Below are 18,078 nucleotides of genomic sequence, written 5' to 3'. Positions count from 1 at the left end.
CCCCTCCAGCCCACCTTCCCGTGCAGCCAATGGCCCCTCCTGCATTCCCGCCCCCCACCCCAGCCCCTCCACCTGCAAATCCCCAAGGCTGGCCAAGTCCCGGGGCAACCACCTACACCCCTGTGTGCCTTCCATCTCAGCCACCAGAGGGAGCTCGCGGGAGGCCAGGCCAGGCTGGCTGCCTATGGACCAAGGCCTCACCAGGGCCCATGAAGGTCCGCCCCCAGCCCTGACCAATACTTCACCCACCCTCCTGGCGCCTGTGCCCCCTGCCTGCTCCATCCCCCACCTGCCCCTCCCTCCCTTCCACTCCCCTCCTCGGCCTGTCAGCAGCACAATGAACGTCTGGATGTCTGCTTTCGTAGTCTCTCAGCTTCTTCGGATCCGGGCCTGCAGGGAAGGAGGCAGAGGGCGGCACCCTCACGTTGGCACCTCTCAGTCCCATCCCACAGGCCGATGTCAGGCCTGGTCCTGACTCTCCATCCGTAAGAGCGAATGACGTCCACACACGCACCCTGGGGGTGTGTCACACAACTGTGAGCCGAGCATTCTCACCTCTCTCTCTCTCACACACACACACACACACACACACACCTGGCACATGTGAGGTTTTTTAATTAGGCCTTCGCACTTAGTAGGTAGGCACCCTAACAGGACTGCGCCCCTTTTTGCTTCAGTTATTTTTCAGATAGGGTCTTCTGGTTTTGCCCTGGGCAAACACACACACACACACACACACACACACACACACACACACACACACACACGGGAGAACACTGAAGCTGTGGAGGAGGTTCATGGGCAGCTGGCCCCCAGGACGCAGCGCCACCACCACCCCAGGGCCCTATGGCCAGTGACAGTTTGCAGACAGTTTGCCAGACACTTGGGTGCGAGAAGGAGGGGAAATCAATGGGCCCAGGCATCCACTTTGAAGAGGCCTGGGGCAGAGGGCACTCAGGAATGTAATGTATCGTTGCCATGGGTCAAATCTTTGCCCACCTCTAATATGTCAGCCTGCTATGGCTGAGTCTAAAGGCGAGCAGGCTTCGGGAAGGCAGGAGGGGCATCGCTGTGGCCAGTGCCCTGAGGCTGAGCTGGGAAGGCACCATGCAGGACACGGGGTGTCTTAGAGTCCCTTTCCACGGTGACTCAGCCTGACCCTGGCAAGGGTCCCCACGGCCACAGCCCCCTCCCACAAAGCCCAAGCCGTGTCGGCAGCCCCCCTGGGCCCCCTGCGCTCCCCACTCTGGGCTGTGGGCTGGGATTGAGGCTGGAAGACACACTCTTGCTGGGCTGGAGCTGAAACAACTACCTTCTCCTGACTCCGGAGCACCACGTCGTCCCGGCTCAAGCGCAGCCCAGGGTTTGTCGTTTCAGTGAGAATGGTGCCCGCAAACAGGGCTGTCTCTCCCAGAAATGCTGAAAGGAGCCAGGTCGTTTCCAAGCCCTCCGGTGGGCCTTCCAGACCCCCAAGAGGACACCCGCCAGAGAGCAGAGCAGGCCGGGCATGGTGAGCGCCACCACCCAGCCACCCGGACAGGCCCAAGCCAGGCCTCACCAGGCATCACCAGCCGACGGCAGAGCCACCAGACAGCCCGCTGACTCAGTGTGGTAAGCCCACCTTATCCCACGTGAGGGGCGTGAGTACCCAATCATGGAGGAGCAGTGAGCAGGCTGCTAGACACACAGCGGCCAAGGGCCAGGAGGCCTTGCACGTGGCAGGAGCCGACCGTGTGGCTTAGGGTGTGGCACGGCCACTCTGGGCTCAGCATCTCCATGTGTCCCCATCCAGAGCCAGGTATCAGAGCTCTTTGAAGGGGGACAGGGTGAGAGCGGCCAGAGGAACCCCCAAGGAGGGGGGCTGGGCTGGGAAGACTGCCAGTGCTCCGGCCCTGCCTCGGCAGCCTGGGCCCCCAATTGGGGTTTCTGCGTCCCAGCCCTGGCATGAGGCCCCTGGGTACAATCTCAGGTCGCCCTTGGTCAGGACGGGAAGAGAGGCGGCCGGGGAGGCCACCCACAGGCCTACAGCACTGTCACCACGCTGTTTCCTCAGAGACGGACACCCACACCACCCGCCACACAAGGGCCCAGCTCCTGGGCACCCCGCACCCCAGTGAGCCAGCTCCAGAGACAACAGTGTGCACAGAGCTGGAGCAGCCGCTCAGTCTCCTCTGTGTACAGGCCTACATGGAGCAGCAGGCTCCAAGGCCAGACTTCATGGTTGGGGCCAGTAGGTGGACACAGGTGACAGAGGTCAGGGCACCCAAGGCCAGGAGGAACACAGGATTCCTGGCTTGGATGCCCCAGGCATGACTGGAGCCGGGGTGCTCCACGCGTGCCCTGAAGCAGGACCAGGAGAGAACTACTGGAACAGGGGTCCCACGCAGACCCATTAGATGGGACAGAACCCAGCGTACCGGCTGGGTATCCTGAAACAAGTTTCTCAATGCTCAGTCAGCAGAACCCTGGGCCCCAGAAATGCCTACTTCCGGACCTCTGAAATCCAGGGGAAGACAGTTATTAGGCAAGGAGTGAATGAAGAAAACAGCCAACTGGGGTATGGCGAGTGGCAGATACCCGCCGGCATCCTGAGGCCCTGGTTTGATCCTTAACAGGAAAAAAGAAGAAGAAAGGTTGGGAAGGAAGAGGAAGAGTGGGGTGAGGGAAGAAGAGAACATTGTCCAGTTCCCTGACCAAAAGAAGAAACTCTGTTGCTTCAAGCAGCGTGAGGGCGCAGCCTTTTCTGTCTGAGCGATGGCTCTCTGCTTCCCGTTTTTCCAAAGCCTGGACACTGTCTCCTTGCTGTGGCCGAATGTCAAGCAGTAGCATCTGGAGCCCTGTGCATGAGCCTGACCGGAGGCCGAGGCCGCCACTGAGACACCCTCCACCAGCTCCCGCTTCCCTGGGAAACTCCTCCTTGTGTTGGCCGGGAGCCCCCTGTTGCCTTCCGCTATAAGCTACCATTGACCTCCGCTCTCCTGTCTAGCGCCCGGCAAAGGCTCACAGCTGCTGTACACAGCCAATCTGGGGGCCTGAGCAGCCTCGGGTCTCAGAGCAGCCCGGCCAGCCAATCCCCACACCCCAGGTGCCTCAGCCAGCACCTGAGGAGGCTCAAGTGCGGGTTTGTTCCACAGGAAAGCCCAGCCGGGCTCAAGGTCAGGGAGCGCTGGGCTCCCTCTGTGAAGGGGTTTTTCTTTTTCTTTTTTTTTTTTTTTGTCGGTCATGGGGCTTGAACTCTGGGCCTGGGCGCTGTCCCTCAGCTCTTCAGCTCAAGGCGAGCTACAGCGCCACTTCCGGTTTTCTGGTGGTTTATTGGAGAGTCTCACGGTCTCTCCTGCCCGGGCTGGCTTTGAACCGCGATCCTCAGATCTCAGCCTCCTGAGTAGCTAGGATTACAGGCGTGAGCCACCAGCGCCCGGCTGTGATGGGCTTCTTCTTAAAAAGCATGGGTGGGATTCTCTTGCCAGATTCCTCATAGTTGAAGGGTGGTTGCTGAATGATGGAAGAGCTCACCTGCTCCTACCACTCTAGATAGGTGAACATTAAAAACCACGGTGCGGGCTGGGAAGGTAGCTCAGCGGTAGAGTGCCTGCCTCGCATGCATGAGGCCCTGGGTTCAATTCCTCAGCACCACATAAGCAGAAAAAGCCTGAAGTAGTGGTGTGACTCAAGTGGTAGAGCACTAGCCTTGAGCTGAAGAGCTGAGGGAAAGTGGCAGGCCCATAGTTCAAGCCCCATGACCAACCAAAAAACAAAAACAAACAAACAAAAAACCCACTGTGGCAGGGCACTGGTGGCTCACCCCTGTAATCCTAGCTACTCAGGAGGCTGAGACCTGAGGATTGAAGTTCAAAGCCAGCTGGGCAGGAAAATCCTTGAGACTCTCATCTCAAATTAACCATCAAAAAGCCAGAGGTAGAGCTGTGGCTCGAGTGATAGAACACCAGCCTTGAGTGAAAAAGCTAAGGGACAGCTTTAAGTTCAAGCTCCAGGATTGATACCAAATAATAAAATGTTTAAAAGCCCCCGTGAAAGCAGTATGGAGGAATGCAAAATACAGACAAGGGAGACTCTGGGGCCTGATGCCGCCATTTACATCCCTGAGTCAAGCCATTCTGGAAGCCATCCTATCCCTAGACTCTTCAGATACACAAGCTATAAATTCCCTCTTGGTTCAAACCAGACTTCAAAGACCTTTCCTGTCCCTGGCAGCGAAGAGCGCCAATCTGCGAAAAGTGCACTGGTACCGGACACACGCTCTCAATGTTCCCCTCACAGGTGTGGTCTGACACAGACACGAGCCACGGGAGCCCCGCCTCCAGCCCCACTTCCCAAAAGGCTCCAGAACTCACTTGGATCATCTAGGGAGAGTACAGCCTGCCATCCAGAGAGACCCCCTGGAGCTGCCGACCGGCTGGGCCCCCGTCACAGCCTCCAGGATCACTAAGCCCGGCCCTCCCCCCATCACGTGACCTTACCACTTCCTGCAGTACAGGTAGGCTGACAAATGTGGTATCCTCCTTGTTCAATGTGACCTGCATCCTATTGCTCCTGCTGGGTGAGGAAATGGTGCCTTAAAGATACTCTCAGCAAATCCAGGTTGATGAGTAAGTACCTCACCTCCAAAGGGGAGGGGCCAGTGGCCCCAAAGAACAAAGGACAGGCTTGTCCAGAGGGCTCTGGCTACACACAGGTGGCTCCAGAGATGCCATTTTTATTACATGACCAGCTGACAGCTGCTGAATGTAGCAGACACACTGCTTTGGGCGGGGCCTGGTGACAGAGGTGGGACTCCATAAGCAGGAATGACTTAAGAAACTACCTTCAGGGGCTGGGAGTGTGGCTTAGAGGTAAGGTGCTTGCCTAGCACGCATGAAGCCCTGGGTTCCATTCCTAGTACCACATTCACAGAGAAAGCTGGAAGTGGCACTGTGGCTCAAGTGGTAGAATGCTAGCCTTGAGCAAAGGAAACTCAGGGACAGTGCCCAGTTCCTGAGTTCAAGCCCCTGGACTGAGGAAAAAAGAAAAAAATAACTAGCTCCAGCTATGTCCTGGGCAGCCAGGTCTGGATCCACCCCTAGGGCTGTCTTACCTGGGAAAATGAAAAGATCCCAACTTACTACTCTCCACTACAGTTGGGACCTCATTCAAAGGAAAGAGCCCGTAAAGCAAAGCAGCACATAAATTTGCTTTTTAAGTTAAGATGGGTGCTAGAACAGTCTTGGAAGGCTTGGCGATGGCCAGTTCAAGTCCTAGGCTCAGAGGACTGGAACTGTAGCATGAAGAAGTCCGCACATGGCTTACACACATGTGCCACTGAATGAATGCCTGTTTCTGACCGTGCAAGGCTATTATTGTGCTGGGGTGTGGCTCAGTGGCGGAGTCTCTTGCCTAGCATGTGCAAGGCCTCCATTCCATCCTCAGTACCGCCTTAAAAAAAAAAGCCAGTTCCTTTGCTTTAGGGCTGAAAGTATATGAAATATTACAAGAGACTGCAGAGGTGCCACACTGTGGCTGACAGGGCAGTCACAGCGGGAAAGACGATGCGCTAATGCGGAGCTGAACTTGTGGGTGGCACGCCTCTCCAGCTGGGGGGCAGGCGGGCGGGGAGAAGGTAGAGCCACCCAGCATACAATGGCAGCTCTGCTCGATATGGCATCCGCCAGGAGGGCCGGGCGGGCGGGCTGGGAGAAGCAGGCATCCTGGGGTTGTCCTGCTTCCTGGGACGTGCCAGGCCCAAGCCTTGGTAGTCAGCGAACAGCGGAGACAGAGGAGACACACGCTGAGGGCCGGCCATGGGACCCCCACCCACGGACCACTTCTAGTGCCCCTCCTTTTCTGGGAGGGGACAGGGGCACCCAGTGCCTCTGCCTGCTGCCTTTGCACAAGTCCAGCCACATACACACCCAAGCCTGGTTGCTACAGGAATCCTCTGCACATTCTCTACCCAACTCCGGCTCTGGCCTGAGGCCTGGGGGTACTGGAATGAGCCTGAAGCAGCTGGGGGCTGGTTCTAAACCATGCAACCTGGGTTTGAATCCTGCCTGGGCTGCGCACGAGCTCTCTATAGCCTTGTGCAAATTGCTTAACCTCTCTGTGCCTCAGTTTCCCTCTAGACTCAAGCACTAAATTCTCTCCCAAACTGCATGGAGAGAAGGGGCAGCCCTGCCTTAAAGCACAGCCACACCTAGCTGATCCAGTACGAGGCTAGTGTGCCTTTCCGAGCTCGAGCTCTGCCAGGCCACAGCTATGGAGAGGGCTGTTGCCTTCACCCCACTACCGACAAGGTTCCAAAGGACATTAGGGTGGTACGTGCAAATCAGGCCCAGGAACTGTTCTAGAAAGCCACAAAGCCTTGGTCCAGGGCCATAGTCAGTCAGCTTGGGAGGAAGGTCAAAGTGTGGAAATATGCAGTGGTGGAGGAGAGCCTCTTCTTCCAGCTCTGGGAAGTCCCTCCTTCATAAAAGAAAAAATTAGTTTCAAAAGGTGGCCAATTTGGAGTTTCACAAATAATATTTATTAACTGCATTCATAACCAAATCTCATCTGAATTCACCCCACCCTGGCTACAAGCCGGAGTCACGTGATGGCATGGAGTGGACCTTGGGTGTGAATTGCATCTCGGGAAATGGCCGGCGCCACTGCTCCTCCTGATCTGGGGACCTTCCTGATGATCTTGGCGGTGACAACCTTTGCTGGAGATCCCAACGTCAAACCCAAAACAACTGGCTAGAAAGCAAAGAAAAAAGTGGCACTCGGACGGCCCCAGAGTGAGATGGGGACCCTGGGAGCACCCAAGGGCGGCGGGTCCCGCTGCAGCGGGGGCTGAGGAGGCCAGGGCAGCAGCAGAGCCAGTCTGGGCTGCATCAGTTCCAACAGGGGGACCCCTGAGCCACTCTGCCCCTGCGGACACTAGCTTCCTTCCAGCAGGGGAAGGCGCCCTTGCTTGGCAGGCCTGGTGCAGGGGTAGACGGAATGGAGGCTGCGGGAGTTCTGCCCCAGAAGCAAGAGCTCCTCCATTCCATTCCAGCCCGGCACCTGGCTCCCATGGGAAAGGCCCAAAACTGGCTCCCCCGCCCCCATGTCTGCCAGGCCCAAGACACACTGGGTTCGGCTGGAGGGACCTAACTGCACATTCCCCACAATGCAGCCAGACAGCTCTTCAACAGCTGGCCGTGGCACGCCTCTGCCCTGAGAGCCAGGCGCTAAAGCCAGCAAGCCTTCCTGCAGGCATTATGGGACACAACTCAGGTGAGTGAGGCATGCCAAGGCCTCTGGAGAGGGCTGGCATCCAGAAGCGGGCATCGCTACGCCTGATCTTCAGAGGCAACCTGCCCAAGTTGGAAGCAACAAGGCCGGGTGCTCACCGAATGGCCACCAGCGCCCTCAGGATGGCCTGCAGGAAGGTCAGGAAGCTGAGACTCAGGGGCGGGGGCGGGGCGGGCGGGCTGGCTGTCCTCCTCAGGGCCAGCGGCTTTTCCTGGTGAAGGGCCTGGAGATGCTGCCACTTGAGCAGGAGGCGCCTGTCTCCGCAGATCCGCCAGCGCTTGTGCAGAGAAGACTCCAGTAAACGGCGCTCTAGGAGCAGGAAGGGGTGTGAGGACAGGGCAGGACCCAGCCCGGGCTCTGGGAGCTGGGGCCTGTAGGGCTCTGGAACGCTGAGCCCATGGGGGGCCAAGACAGAGCGAGTATGGCCAGCTTGTCGCATTGTCCGGGGTGGCATGCCGGGCGTTCAGGAATCTACCCTTCAGAGCAGCACTCTGAGCAGTTTTAGAGGACATGAGGTCCCGCTGGAACTGACAGATGGATCCCCTGGCTTTGGTGGGGTTTGGTTTTTGAGAAGGGGGAGGGGTGGGCGAAGATCCAATGAAAACAATGGATAACTGGATCCACATGGCAAGACCCCTATCTGATGTAAACCAGCTTGGCTTTGCAAGCCTGTGACTGGGGCACCATGCGGGAATGCTCTGTTCCAGGGGAGCAGACAGACACAGCTCCACACTGACACCTGCATCTCCTCCTGTGTATGTGTGTGATGGTCTAGCCTGCCAACAAACCTCATTGGTCTAGGGGGGAGGGGGGAGGCGGGGAAGGGAAGTGAAGGGTAAACAAAGGAGGAGGCTGCAATGCTTGGTAAGAAATGTATCCATTATCCTGCCCATGTAATTGTAGCCCCTTTGTACAGTATGTTCTCAAATAAAATAAAATACAATTTAAAAAAAAAAAAAAAAACCTCATTGGTCTAGCCTGAGAACCAACTTGAGTGGTCCAGCCTGCCAACACACCCAAATGGAGACGGCGGGCTTGAGACATACAGTGGGGTTTCAGTCCCAGACAACCGCAAGCCAGCACTTAGGTAGATCACAGTTGGTGGCTGGTCCCACAAGACTACCTGATAAAGAGCCTAACACAAAAGGGCTGGCCGTGGCTCAGGTGGAAGAGCACTGCTTAGCACCACGGCACAATAAAAATGAATTTTCAGGGCTGTGGCAGGGCTCAATGGTAAAACACATCCAATGCCTCCAAAAAATGTCTTTAAAACAGAAATCACACTGTCCAAGAAGAAATGTACTCACTACCTGACTTATGTAACTGTCACCCCACTGTATATCACTTTATAATAGAAATATTATAACAATAAACTTTTTAAAAACACAGAAGTCAGTTGACTTAAAGCCAAAGGAAATGCCTCATGCTTCAGTCACTCTGTGCTTGAAGCTAGGGGAAACACCTGTAAGCACTGGGAATCAGCGCCCCATTCTGCCTATCTCCTCACTTGAGTGGGCGTGGCTTCAAATGTAACTTACATCTATCTCCTAAGCTCGCTCCTGGGGCCCACCCCTCCCTGGGCGAGGGGTGGGGGTGCCATTACCTTTCATGCCTTTAAAACTCCACTGCCTCTTCACCACCTACAAGGCAAGAACGCCAGCTACTGTCACCAGGGAATCTGTCCACCAGAGGCCAGGTGATCTGCACTGGGCACCTCAGAAAAGGGGGAGGCCTGAGGTCTTCACGCTGACGACAGTTTGTTCCTTGGTGATGGCAAACCAGCAAGTAGAGTCAGGGGAGAGGAAGGAAGGGCAGGGGAGGGCCGGGCTGGCAGGTCCTGGCAGTGCTGCCCTGGACTATCACTTGGAAGGATGGCCAGACAGAACCAGAGCTACAGAACAGAAGATCTGAGAGATGGCTCCTCCTGCAACTTCTGCAGAAGCCTGGGCAGGAACAGAGAGAGTGGGGCAGGGAAAGGTAAGGGAGGAAGAGGAGGAGGCTTTGAGGAGGGGAAAAGGAGGAGGAGGAGGAGGAGGAGGAGGAAGGACCAGTGAGGAAGGAGACAGACAATCTGACCTTCCCAGAGAAAGGGGCCCACACCTTCCATGGCCTCCAACCTTGCCTGGCCACAGCGCCGGAGGCCCTGGCCTTGTGAGGGCCGTTACCAGTCAGCCCCTCCCTGTCCTGTAAGCCACCTCCTTACCTTATTCCGTGACCGCAGGCCCCGGGGCACCCAGTAGGGCATCACAGCCTGAACCCGAGGTGCGGGGAGGCGTCCCCCGAAGCTGTGGCATGGGCAGGGGCATGTCCTGACAGCTCTGGGGACACAGAGCTGTGCCATCTTTGGGATCTACCAGAGGAAGGGAAGAGAAGACGCAAAGGGAATGGGATCGGCCCACACCACCCCATCAGTCTGAGCCCAGGGCCTGCTGGGCCCCTCTGCCCTCCCGCAGACATGCCCAACCTCCCAGGGTGGAAGAGCACACCCACCCCATGGCAGCCCAGAGGTGGACCCCATCTGCAGGGACAGGAGAACTGGCTCTGTCCTCAGCCTCGGGCCTCCCTGCCTGAGGGCACAGCAGATGCAGACCCAGCAGTGCACTCCTGGGAGGCACTTGCATTTCAGTGCCAGTGCATTGAGACAACGGGGTGCTGAGCACCACTGGTAGGGACTCAACAGTAGGACAACCATCACCCTCGGTGGCTCTTTCGGGGCCATTTTTGCCGTGCCAGCAGCGCCAGTGAGCTACCGTCCACAGCAGCCACTGCGCCAGAGTGAGCACGGCACCCTCCTGCCCACAGCTGTTCATCATCCAGCTGGTGGGAGAGAAAGAACAAACAGAAGAACATTCCAGAAAGGGGCACGGGACCAGGCCAGAAGGCCTGGCTGGGTGCGAGGGCAGGAGAGCAGCCTTGCCTGGCTGAGCCCCGAGGATGGGGCACCAAGGCAGCACCACTGAGGGCAGGCGGAGGGTGCCCACACGCAGCCGCTTCCTGCCCCACCCACGTCCCAAGGGATCAACGGGGACAGCTAAGCAAGATGCAGAAAGGACCAAACTTCTAAGCTGGACTTTATCAAAACTGGAAACTTCTCTCTTTGCAAGATTCTGGTAAAAGAACAGCAAGCCAAGCCAAATGTTTACAAGATGAACTTCTGAAACAGAACCTGTGTGCACAATACATGAAGAACTCTCAAAACGCTGAGACACAAAACCCAACTTTTGAAATGGGCAGAACACTCCATGCCAACAGTAAAGGCACATGGACACATCCTCCACACCACGGGGACGGCAGAAACGCAAACCAGAACCACGGGAGGGGCACGCCTGTTGCCAAGGCTGCAGAGGGGAACGCTGGCCGATGGTAGGAGGAGCGGCAGGAAGGAGGCAGACGCTTGCCAACTGCCGACAGGCCGGCAGGGAGGCACAACCATGCTGCAAACAGCTGGCGGGGCTTTGCATAAGCGTGCCACCACTGAGCAGAACGCAGCAACTCTACGCCGAGGCTCTACCCAGGACCAGGGAGGCGGCACAGGAAGAGCCCAGCACCGGACAGATGAAAGTGGAAACAGGCCAGGAAGGGGGCTCAGTGGGAGAGTGCTCGCCTAGCATGCACGAAGCCCTGGGTTTGATTCCTCAGTAACACATACACAGAAAAAGCCAGAAGTGGCACTGTGGCTCAAGTGGTAGAGCACTAGCCTTGAGCACAGAGAGGGACAATGCCCGGGTCCTGCCTGAGTTCAAGCCCCAGGACTGGCACCAAAAAAAAGTGGAAACAGTCTCCATTTACCAGATGAAGACATAAGCTGTGATCTATTAATATGATAAAATGCTACTCAAGGGCTAGGAAGGTGGCTCAGTGGTAGAGCGCTTGCCTTGCATGCATGAGTCCCTGGGTTCGATTCCTCAGCACCACATAAGCAAACAGAAGAAAGCCGGAAGTGGTGCTGTGGCTCAAGCGGTAGAGCGCTAGCTTTGAGCTGATGAGCTGAGGGACAGTGCCCAGGCCCAGAGTTCAGGCCCCACAACCAGAGCCCTCCCCCCGCAAAAAAAAAAAAAATGCTACTCAACAAGGAAAATGAACGACTAGCCGAGCAGGTAGCTTATGCGTCAATCCTAACTACTCAGGAGGCTGAGATCAGGAGGATCTGATCTCAGGGGCCTGCCCAGAAAAGAAGCTCTCAATATCCAATCTCAACCAATAAGAAGTGGGGCACGAGCCGGGCACCAGTGGCTCAAGCCTGTAATCCTAGGCTGAGATCTGAGGATCGCGGTTCAAAGCCAGCCCAGGCAGGAAAGTCTGTGAGACTCTTATCTCCAATAAACCACTAGAAAACTAGAAGTGGTGCTGTGGCTCAAGCGGTAGAGCGCTCGCCTTGAGCTAAAGAGCACAGGGACAGAGCCCAAGCCCAGAGTTCAAACCCACGACCAACCAAAAGAAAAAAAAAAAAAGTGAGGCATGGCCACATGTGCCTACTATCCCAGCTCTGGTAGAAAGCATAGCCAGGAGGAACACAGTTCAGGCTGACTTGGACAAAAATAAAGCAAAAAGGGCTGAAGATGTAGCTCAGGTAGCAGAGTACCTGAGTTCCAACCCCAGTACTACTGGTAAAAAATAATAGTAAGTTAACTATGTTTGCACACATCAATGTGGACATATCTCAAAGTAACTATACAAACTGCAAGAAGCCAGACAAAGACACACAAGAAGTGTAGACAGAGCCAAAGCCACAGAAAGGGGCTGGGTGGTTGCCGGGGGTTATCAGGCAAGTCATACACCCCCCCCCAAGGACATTTATCAGGGCTGTGTGCTGTGTGTGTGTGCACATGTGCCGGTCATCTCACTTCTGTGCACTGGAGGTAAGTGTGGCAGGACTGAGTGTGCCACACACTTCACACATGTGCAGCTTGTCTTGTGTCCATCATGCCCTCACAAGCATGTTCTTTAAAAATCTGTTTAAGCTGGGTGCCGGTGGCTCATGCCTGTCATCCTAGCTACTCAGGAGGCTGAGATCTGAGGATCATGGTTCAAAGCCAGCCCAGGCAGGAAAGTCTATGAGACTCTTATCTTCAATAAACCACTCAGAAAACCAGAAGTGGCACTGTGGCTCAAGTGGTAAAGCCCTCACCTTGAGCTAAAGAGCTGAGGAATAGCGCCATGACCAACAATAAATAAATAAATAAATCAAACGGTCCCCAAAATGTTTTAAACTCACTCATAAAACCCCTGGAGCTTGAGAGGTCCCAGGTCCCCTGACACCCAACCTCAACATCAAGCCTGGACAAGGCACCTACCTGCTTCCGGGGCCGCAGGGACGGTGGGACCCAGTAGGGCAGAGCTGCCTCGGCCCTGGGCACAGGTAGGTGGCCCCCAAATTTGATGTGGCACTCACAGCAGACGCACTCTTTGAGAATAGTCTGCATGCTGGGGCATAGCTAAGAAAGATCCAGAAGAGTCAAATCAGCCTGATGCAGTGTGTATACCAAGCCAGTACTTGGAACAGCAGTGCCCAGCTCCTTGTACAAGTCAGACAGGCACAGGCTCCATGGCCCTGGTCAGGCCGAGTCACTTAGAGGGGAGTCGCAGAGCCTGCACACCCGGTGTGGAGGGAGTCAGCCATTGCTGGCCACCTCACCATGCACGAGTCTCCAGACAATGGCAGAGTCCAGCCTACTCTAGAGGCACAAGGGTCCGTACCACAGTGCTCTGGGCCGGCCTTTGTCACACCCGGAGCAGGTCACTGGGGCCGTGCTGGTTCTCCTGGGTGTCTAGACTCAATGTGGGGTGGTGAGGACCCAAGGGGTGGGGCTCCGCGGTGGCCCTCTGACCACACACCTCCTTGTGGCAGACTCTCATAAGGTACAGCCTCTGGAGCCTCATCCGCCCCTCCAGCCACCCATGGGGTTGGGACAAGTGACTAAGGGCTTGCTTACCGAATGACCTGTGAGGCACACTTCTTTCCCAAAGGTCTGAAATGTGCTCTTCCTAGAAAACAACAGGGAGGCTTAGAATGTCCTGGGCTAAGGACAGGGGCTAGGTTAGGACTGGGGCTAGGTGAGGACCGGAGCCCACTTTACTGGAACTATCAGCACTGAAGCCTAGGGGCACAAGGGCCACTTTTGGAGCCCAGGAAAGGCAAGGAGGGGACAGAGCCCTGGAGCCACTCAGTGCCTGGTGCTCCCAGCCGCTGGCTGTTGTGGAATGCTGTACTCCACACCCACTGGGTTCAATGCACTCCAGGTTCAGTTCACACTTGATCTGGTGGAGATAGTCTACAGAGAACTTTCTAGGGCCTGTGGCTGCCACTTGCCACGGGTGGCTCACACCTGTAAACCCTACCTACTTTGGAAGCTATGATTAGAAGGGTAGTGGTTCAAGGGCAGCCTGAGCACATGGGACCTCCTCTCAACACACAGTGCTTTGCGCCTGTTATGCTAACTCCGACAGGAGCCCTAAAAGGTGGACTGAGGCCCAAGTGGGAGCCCAGACAGGAAGTGAAACCTTACCTCAAAAACTACCTGTGTTTAGGCTGGAGGCATGGCCTAGAGACAGAGTAACTGCTTAGCGTCTGTGAGGCTGAGTTCACTCTCAAGTAACACACACACACACACACACACACACACACACACACACACACACACACACACACAGGACTGCCAACCACCCACCTATCATGCTTTACTGGACACCGATAAGATTATGGAATATTAAAGAAAAATTCTGTCAAAATGGTACAGTAAGCCCTGATGGCTCCTATCTATAAACCTAGGCTGAGATCTGAGGATCATGGCTCGAAGGCCCCCTCAAGCAGACACATCTGAGACTGTTTATCTCCAATTAACACCACAAAGTCGGAAGTGGAGGTGCCAGCCTTGAGCCGCAAAGCTAACGGGCGGCTCCCAGGACCCCACTTCCAGCACAAGGAACAGTACTCGTAAGTATTACTGTTCAGTGGTGGCTTTGGCCGGCGGAGCTCAGCTCTCCCGGCGGAGGCTCTGGGGAGGCCGGGCGCGACCCCCCCTTCTGGCTAGGACCGGCTCGGGGGCCATCCCCGCACCCCGGCCGGGAAGGAGGTGGGTCGGAGCCCGTCAGGACTCGGCGCAGCCCTGGCTGGGTGCAGCGGGGCTGTCCGTGCGGTCCCGGGGGGCGAGGCCGGCGTCTGGCCTCGGCCGGGAGGCTCCGGGGCCGCGGCCGTACCTGGCTCTGTCCATGCCCGAGGGCCCACTCCGGACATCTCCGGGCGTGTGGCACGGTAGGCCCCTCACACGCGCGGCCCCGGCGGCGGCCGGAGCTACAGGCGCTCACGGCCAGCCAGGCCTCGAGCCACCCCAGCGGGCGCGGGGCCCGCCCGGCCTGTCAGGGCCCTCGCCCGTCACCATGCGCTCCGGTGAGAGTTCATGCTACCCCGGTGCCCGGGGCGGGGCAAACAGCAGCTCGGAGGCGGCAGGGCGACGGTAGGAACGAGCTCGGCCCTCGCGTGCATGGCGCCGGCCGCTTGAGCGCCACACGGGTCCGCTCCCGTCCCGGCGTGCACCTCGGCCTCCAACAGCTTCCCCCGCGCCCGCGCGCCTCGCTAATTGGCCCGCGCTCAGCCTATCAGGCGCGACCCTGTAGGGACGTGCGCAAGCCTGGTGGCTGATTGGCCCCTTGCGTGGAACGCCCGCCCACCGTCGGCCCTCTGCAGGCGGCCGAGCCCGCCTGGACCCCGAGACGACGCCACTCGCCACTTCCGGCCACTCACCATTTGCGGCGGCCGGGCCTGTGCGCCCCCGAGACGCCCCAGCCGGGGTCGCGGTCGCGGTGGCCTGCGAGGAGAGAGAAGGAGAGAGAGGTGGGGGCGGCCGCGGGGCGCGGGCCGGAGGCGCTGGTCCTGCGAGGCGCGCCCCTCGGGGCAGAAGGCCTGTCATTTGGGCCGTGTCACCCTCCCTGCGCGCCCCGGCCTTCCCGCCCGGCCCTCGCGTCGTGTAGTTCACATCAGCCTTGTCACTCAAGCCGCCAGCCCAGGCCAGCCCAGGGTTCTGCTTAAAGCCCTTCCTTCAGTGGGATCTAGCAGGGGGGCGGGGGAGGAAAGAGACAGAGCGGGCTCAGTTAGTTGTGTTCCTGTGTGCAGCATCAACTTTCCAGGGAAAGTGCATTTCTTGAAGAGCCTGGGGCTTCAAGGTCCACGCCGTGGTCATCAGGGAGACAGGCTGCTCCTGGAACCCTCTGGCTGCCCCCTGCCCCTCTTCCCAAACCACCTTCCTCTGCTGTGTGCACTTGCTAAAATAGAAATCCAATGCTTCAAGCCTCCGTTAATGTTGCTCAAGTTGTCTCAAACTCCCATTTGTATTTCTTGAGAAAAGTTCGATCTTCAGTCTTCAGAGATTTTCATGCTGACTAATTCTCCTGGCTAAAATCGGTAGTATTTGCCCAAACCACCTACAGCAAGCTCCGCCATGCACTACATTCCACACATGGGGTGGACAGGATGACCTCAGGCCCTGCTCAGACTCCGTGGCTCTACAACCACAGAGCAGGGCCTGGCCTCCAGCCACGACTACATATGCATGCTCTCCTGGCCAGTACCCTTCAGCTGTGACCCTGTGTCTGTGAGAGTATGGCTTCTCTGATCTTTCCATCTTTCACTGAGTCCCCAAAATGTCACTGTAACCCAGCAAGGCATAGGAGACATGCTCATGGGCTCCCAGAGCCTCCAGCTCTTATCACCTGGATGTCCTCTTGTTGCTACCCACTGCCCCCACCTCCCAAGAATGGCCACGATTAAAAGGACCAAGGATACCAGGCTGGCTGAGGATTGTGGCAGCTGAACTCCACTACACTGTTCACGCAGTTGATAGAATCCTATGGGCAAACTAGCACTATAAAGTCTAATGTTAACTTGCTGCCTGACCCAAGGCAAATGAGAACATAGGCCCAGCAGCGCAGCAGCAGAAGAGTAAATCCATCAGGACACAGGCTGGTGACCCAAAGAACCCTCCTCCCTGCCTCCAAAGGCTGGAGACAGCCAGGAAGAGAGATCTATCCTCTGGGAGAGTGCCGCCCTCAGTGCAGCCTCCTGCAGTGCTCAGAAAGGTACCGCACCCAGAGCAGGGGACCTGGGACACAGGCTGCCAGACCTGCCCCACCATGCACTCAGTGGGCGTGCTTCTCTCACTGGGATCCCACAATACATAATTCAGAAAAGAGCCAAAAATCCCTTGTTGCATTTTCAAGCTGGCTTACTATTCCAGAGTCACCTGGCCTGATCTAACCACAAACAGCAAATCCAGACGTCAATTTTCGAAAGCTAAGAAAGTGATAGTCTCACCTTCTGGGCCTTTCATGCTGCGTCTTATAACACTTGGAGCCAAATTCCCCTCCCCTCCCAGCACTGATGTGGCAGGTTGGTCATGTGTCAAGCGCCCCTGAGGGCAGTGCTCCTTTTTTTTTTTTTTTGGTCGGTCATGGGGCTTGAACTCTGGGCCTGGGCACTGTCCCTCAGCTCTTCAGCTCGTGGCGAGCGCTCTACCACTTGAGCTACAGCGCCACTTCCGGTTTTCTAGGGTTTATTGGAGATAGGAGTCTCACGGTCTTTCCTGCCCTGGCTGGCTTTGAACCGCAATTCCCAGATCTCAGCCTCCTGAGTAGCTAGGATTACAGGCGTGAGCCACCGGTTTACCCAGACTTTGGTGCCCTGTATTAAGTGATCACTCTGGTTTAGACCCTTACCCCTTCTTCCCGGAGTCACTGGCATTTCTTCCCTGCCAGCGGCAGCACGGTTCTCTCAGGGGCCTTAGAATGCCTGTGCCTGGACTTCCTTCACGTCGTCCTGCCGTCTGCCAGGGGACACGTGGTCATCATCATCCTTACTGTCATCAGAGGGACGAAAGGGCACAGCCAGCACGAAGAGGGCTACTTCGCAATGCCCCTGTCACCACCGCGCCCCCGCCCCATTGCCCTGAGGACTAGACGCTAGAGTGTCCTGTGAAAACCCTGGGAGAAGAGGCTACCCAGCTACCCACCGTGTCCCCCGTGTCCACAACACCCTGTGGGAGTTTGCCTTCCAATGGAACTGTGGAACACTGGGGACAGAGCAGCACCATGGCGATGAGATGCCGTCCTGCCCTCCCTGAGCCGGAGGCCACAGGAGGGGCTGTGCCAGGGAGCCTTAAGGAAGGACGGGCCATCTCTTCATGGCTTCTTTGCCACGTGGGCCCCCAGGTGGGAACAGCAGCAGCCCGAATTAACATCCATGGAGTCCCAGGAACTCGGGGCAGTAGAACTCCAGGGCTCAGCCAGACAGGTGGGACCTGAGGCAGTGTCCATCTCAGTGGCCCCAACAGCACATGGCAGGATCCGAGTCAGGTCGTCAGCCCTTCCATCCCCACTGCGTCCACCTGCTCCCCCGTGGCCAGTGTCTCACACAAGGGCTTCCAGGCGGAGAGCCCGGTTCCCAGTCCTCACAGCACCCGCCGCCCCCTGCCACCCTTCCCAGCCCTGAACTTGCTCAGCATTTCGTGCAACCATGACTAAGCCAGTGTACAGGGCACTGGTTAGTTTAGGCACACGTGAGTGAATTTACACTCGCACATCCTGTCCACATTCCTCAGTTCCTGCCATATTCCTTAGTCAAGCATGGCGCCTTGCACTTTCCTTGTGCCTGCCATTGCCTGGCTGAGCTTCTTTCCTAATGTCCCAGGCTGCCCATCACTTCAGGTCATAACCTTTCATGGAGGCATGGCTGAGCCCTCCAAGGGCCACAAATAGGTGCTATCAGGAGCAGAAACAGTTTTAGAGGTGAAGGTAGATGGTGGTGGTGAGGGGCGCCAG

General features: G+C 57.0%; 1 protein-coding gene across 3 annotated transcripts; it reads right to left on the bottom strand.

Moving 5' to 3' along the window:
• Positions 1–6,509: 6,509 nt before the first annotated feature.
• On the bottom strand, positions 6,510–17,350 carry LOC138823490 (uncharacterized). 3 transcript variants are annotated; one of them, XM_070016850.1, is made up of 9 exons: positions 17,271–17,350; positions 16,978–17,117; positions 15,011–15,074; positions 13,203–13,254; positions 12,564–12,704; positions 9,473–9,619; positions 8,873–8,909; positions 7,368–7,578; positions 6,510–6,729 (listed from the first exon to the last, which is right to left on the bottom strand). In XM_070016850.1, exons 2-9 carry the CDS (start codon positions 17,000–17,002, stop codon positions 6,711–6,713), a joined length of 696 nt encoding a protein of 231 aa, XP_069872951.1. In that variant the 5' UTR covers positions 17,003–17,117; positions 17,271–17,350; the 3' UTR covers positions 6,510–6,710. The 3 variants fall into 3 exon arrangements, with proteins under 3 accessions (XP_069872951.1, XP_069872952.1, XP_069872953.1); XM_070016851.1 differs by having other exon boundaries at positions 16,978–17,084; XM_070016852.1 differs by lacking the exons at positions 15,011–15,074; positions 16,978–17,117; positions 17,271–17,350 and adding an exon at positions 14,467–14,725.
• Positions 17,351–18,078: the final 728 nt, after the last annotated feature.

This window comes from Dipodomys merriami, unplaced genomic scaffold (genome assembly GCF_024711535.1).
Source record: "Dipodomys merriami isolate MVZ:Mamm:240054 unplaced genomic scaffold, mDipMer1.0.p SCAF_120, whole genome shotgun sequence".
NCBI classification, from domain to species: domain Eukaryota; kingdom Metazoa; phylum Chordata; class Mammalia; order Rodentia; family Heteromyidae; genus Dipodomys; species Dipodomys merriami.
This window is presented reverse-complemented; position numbering and strand designations above follow the sequence as displayed.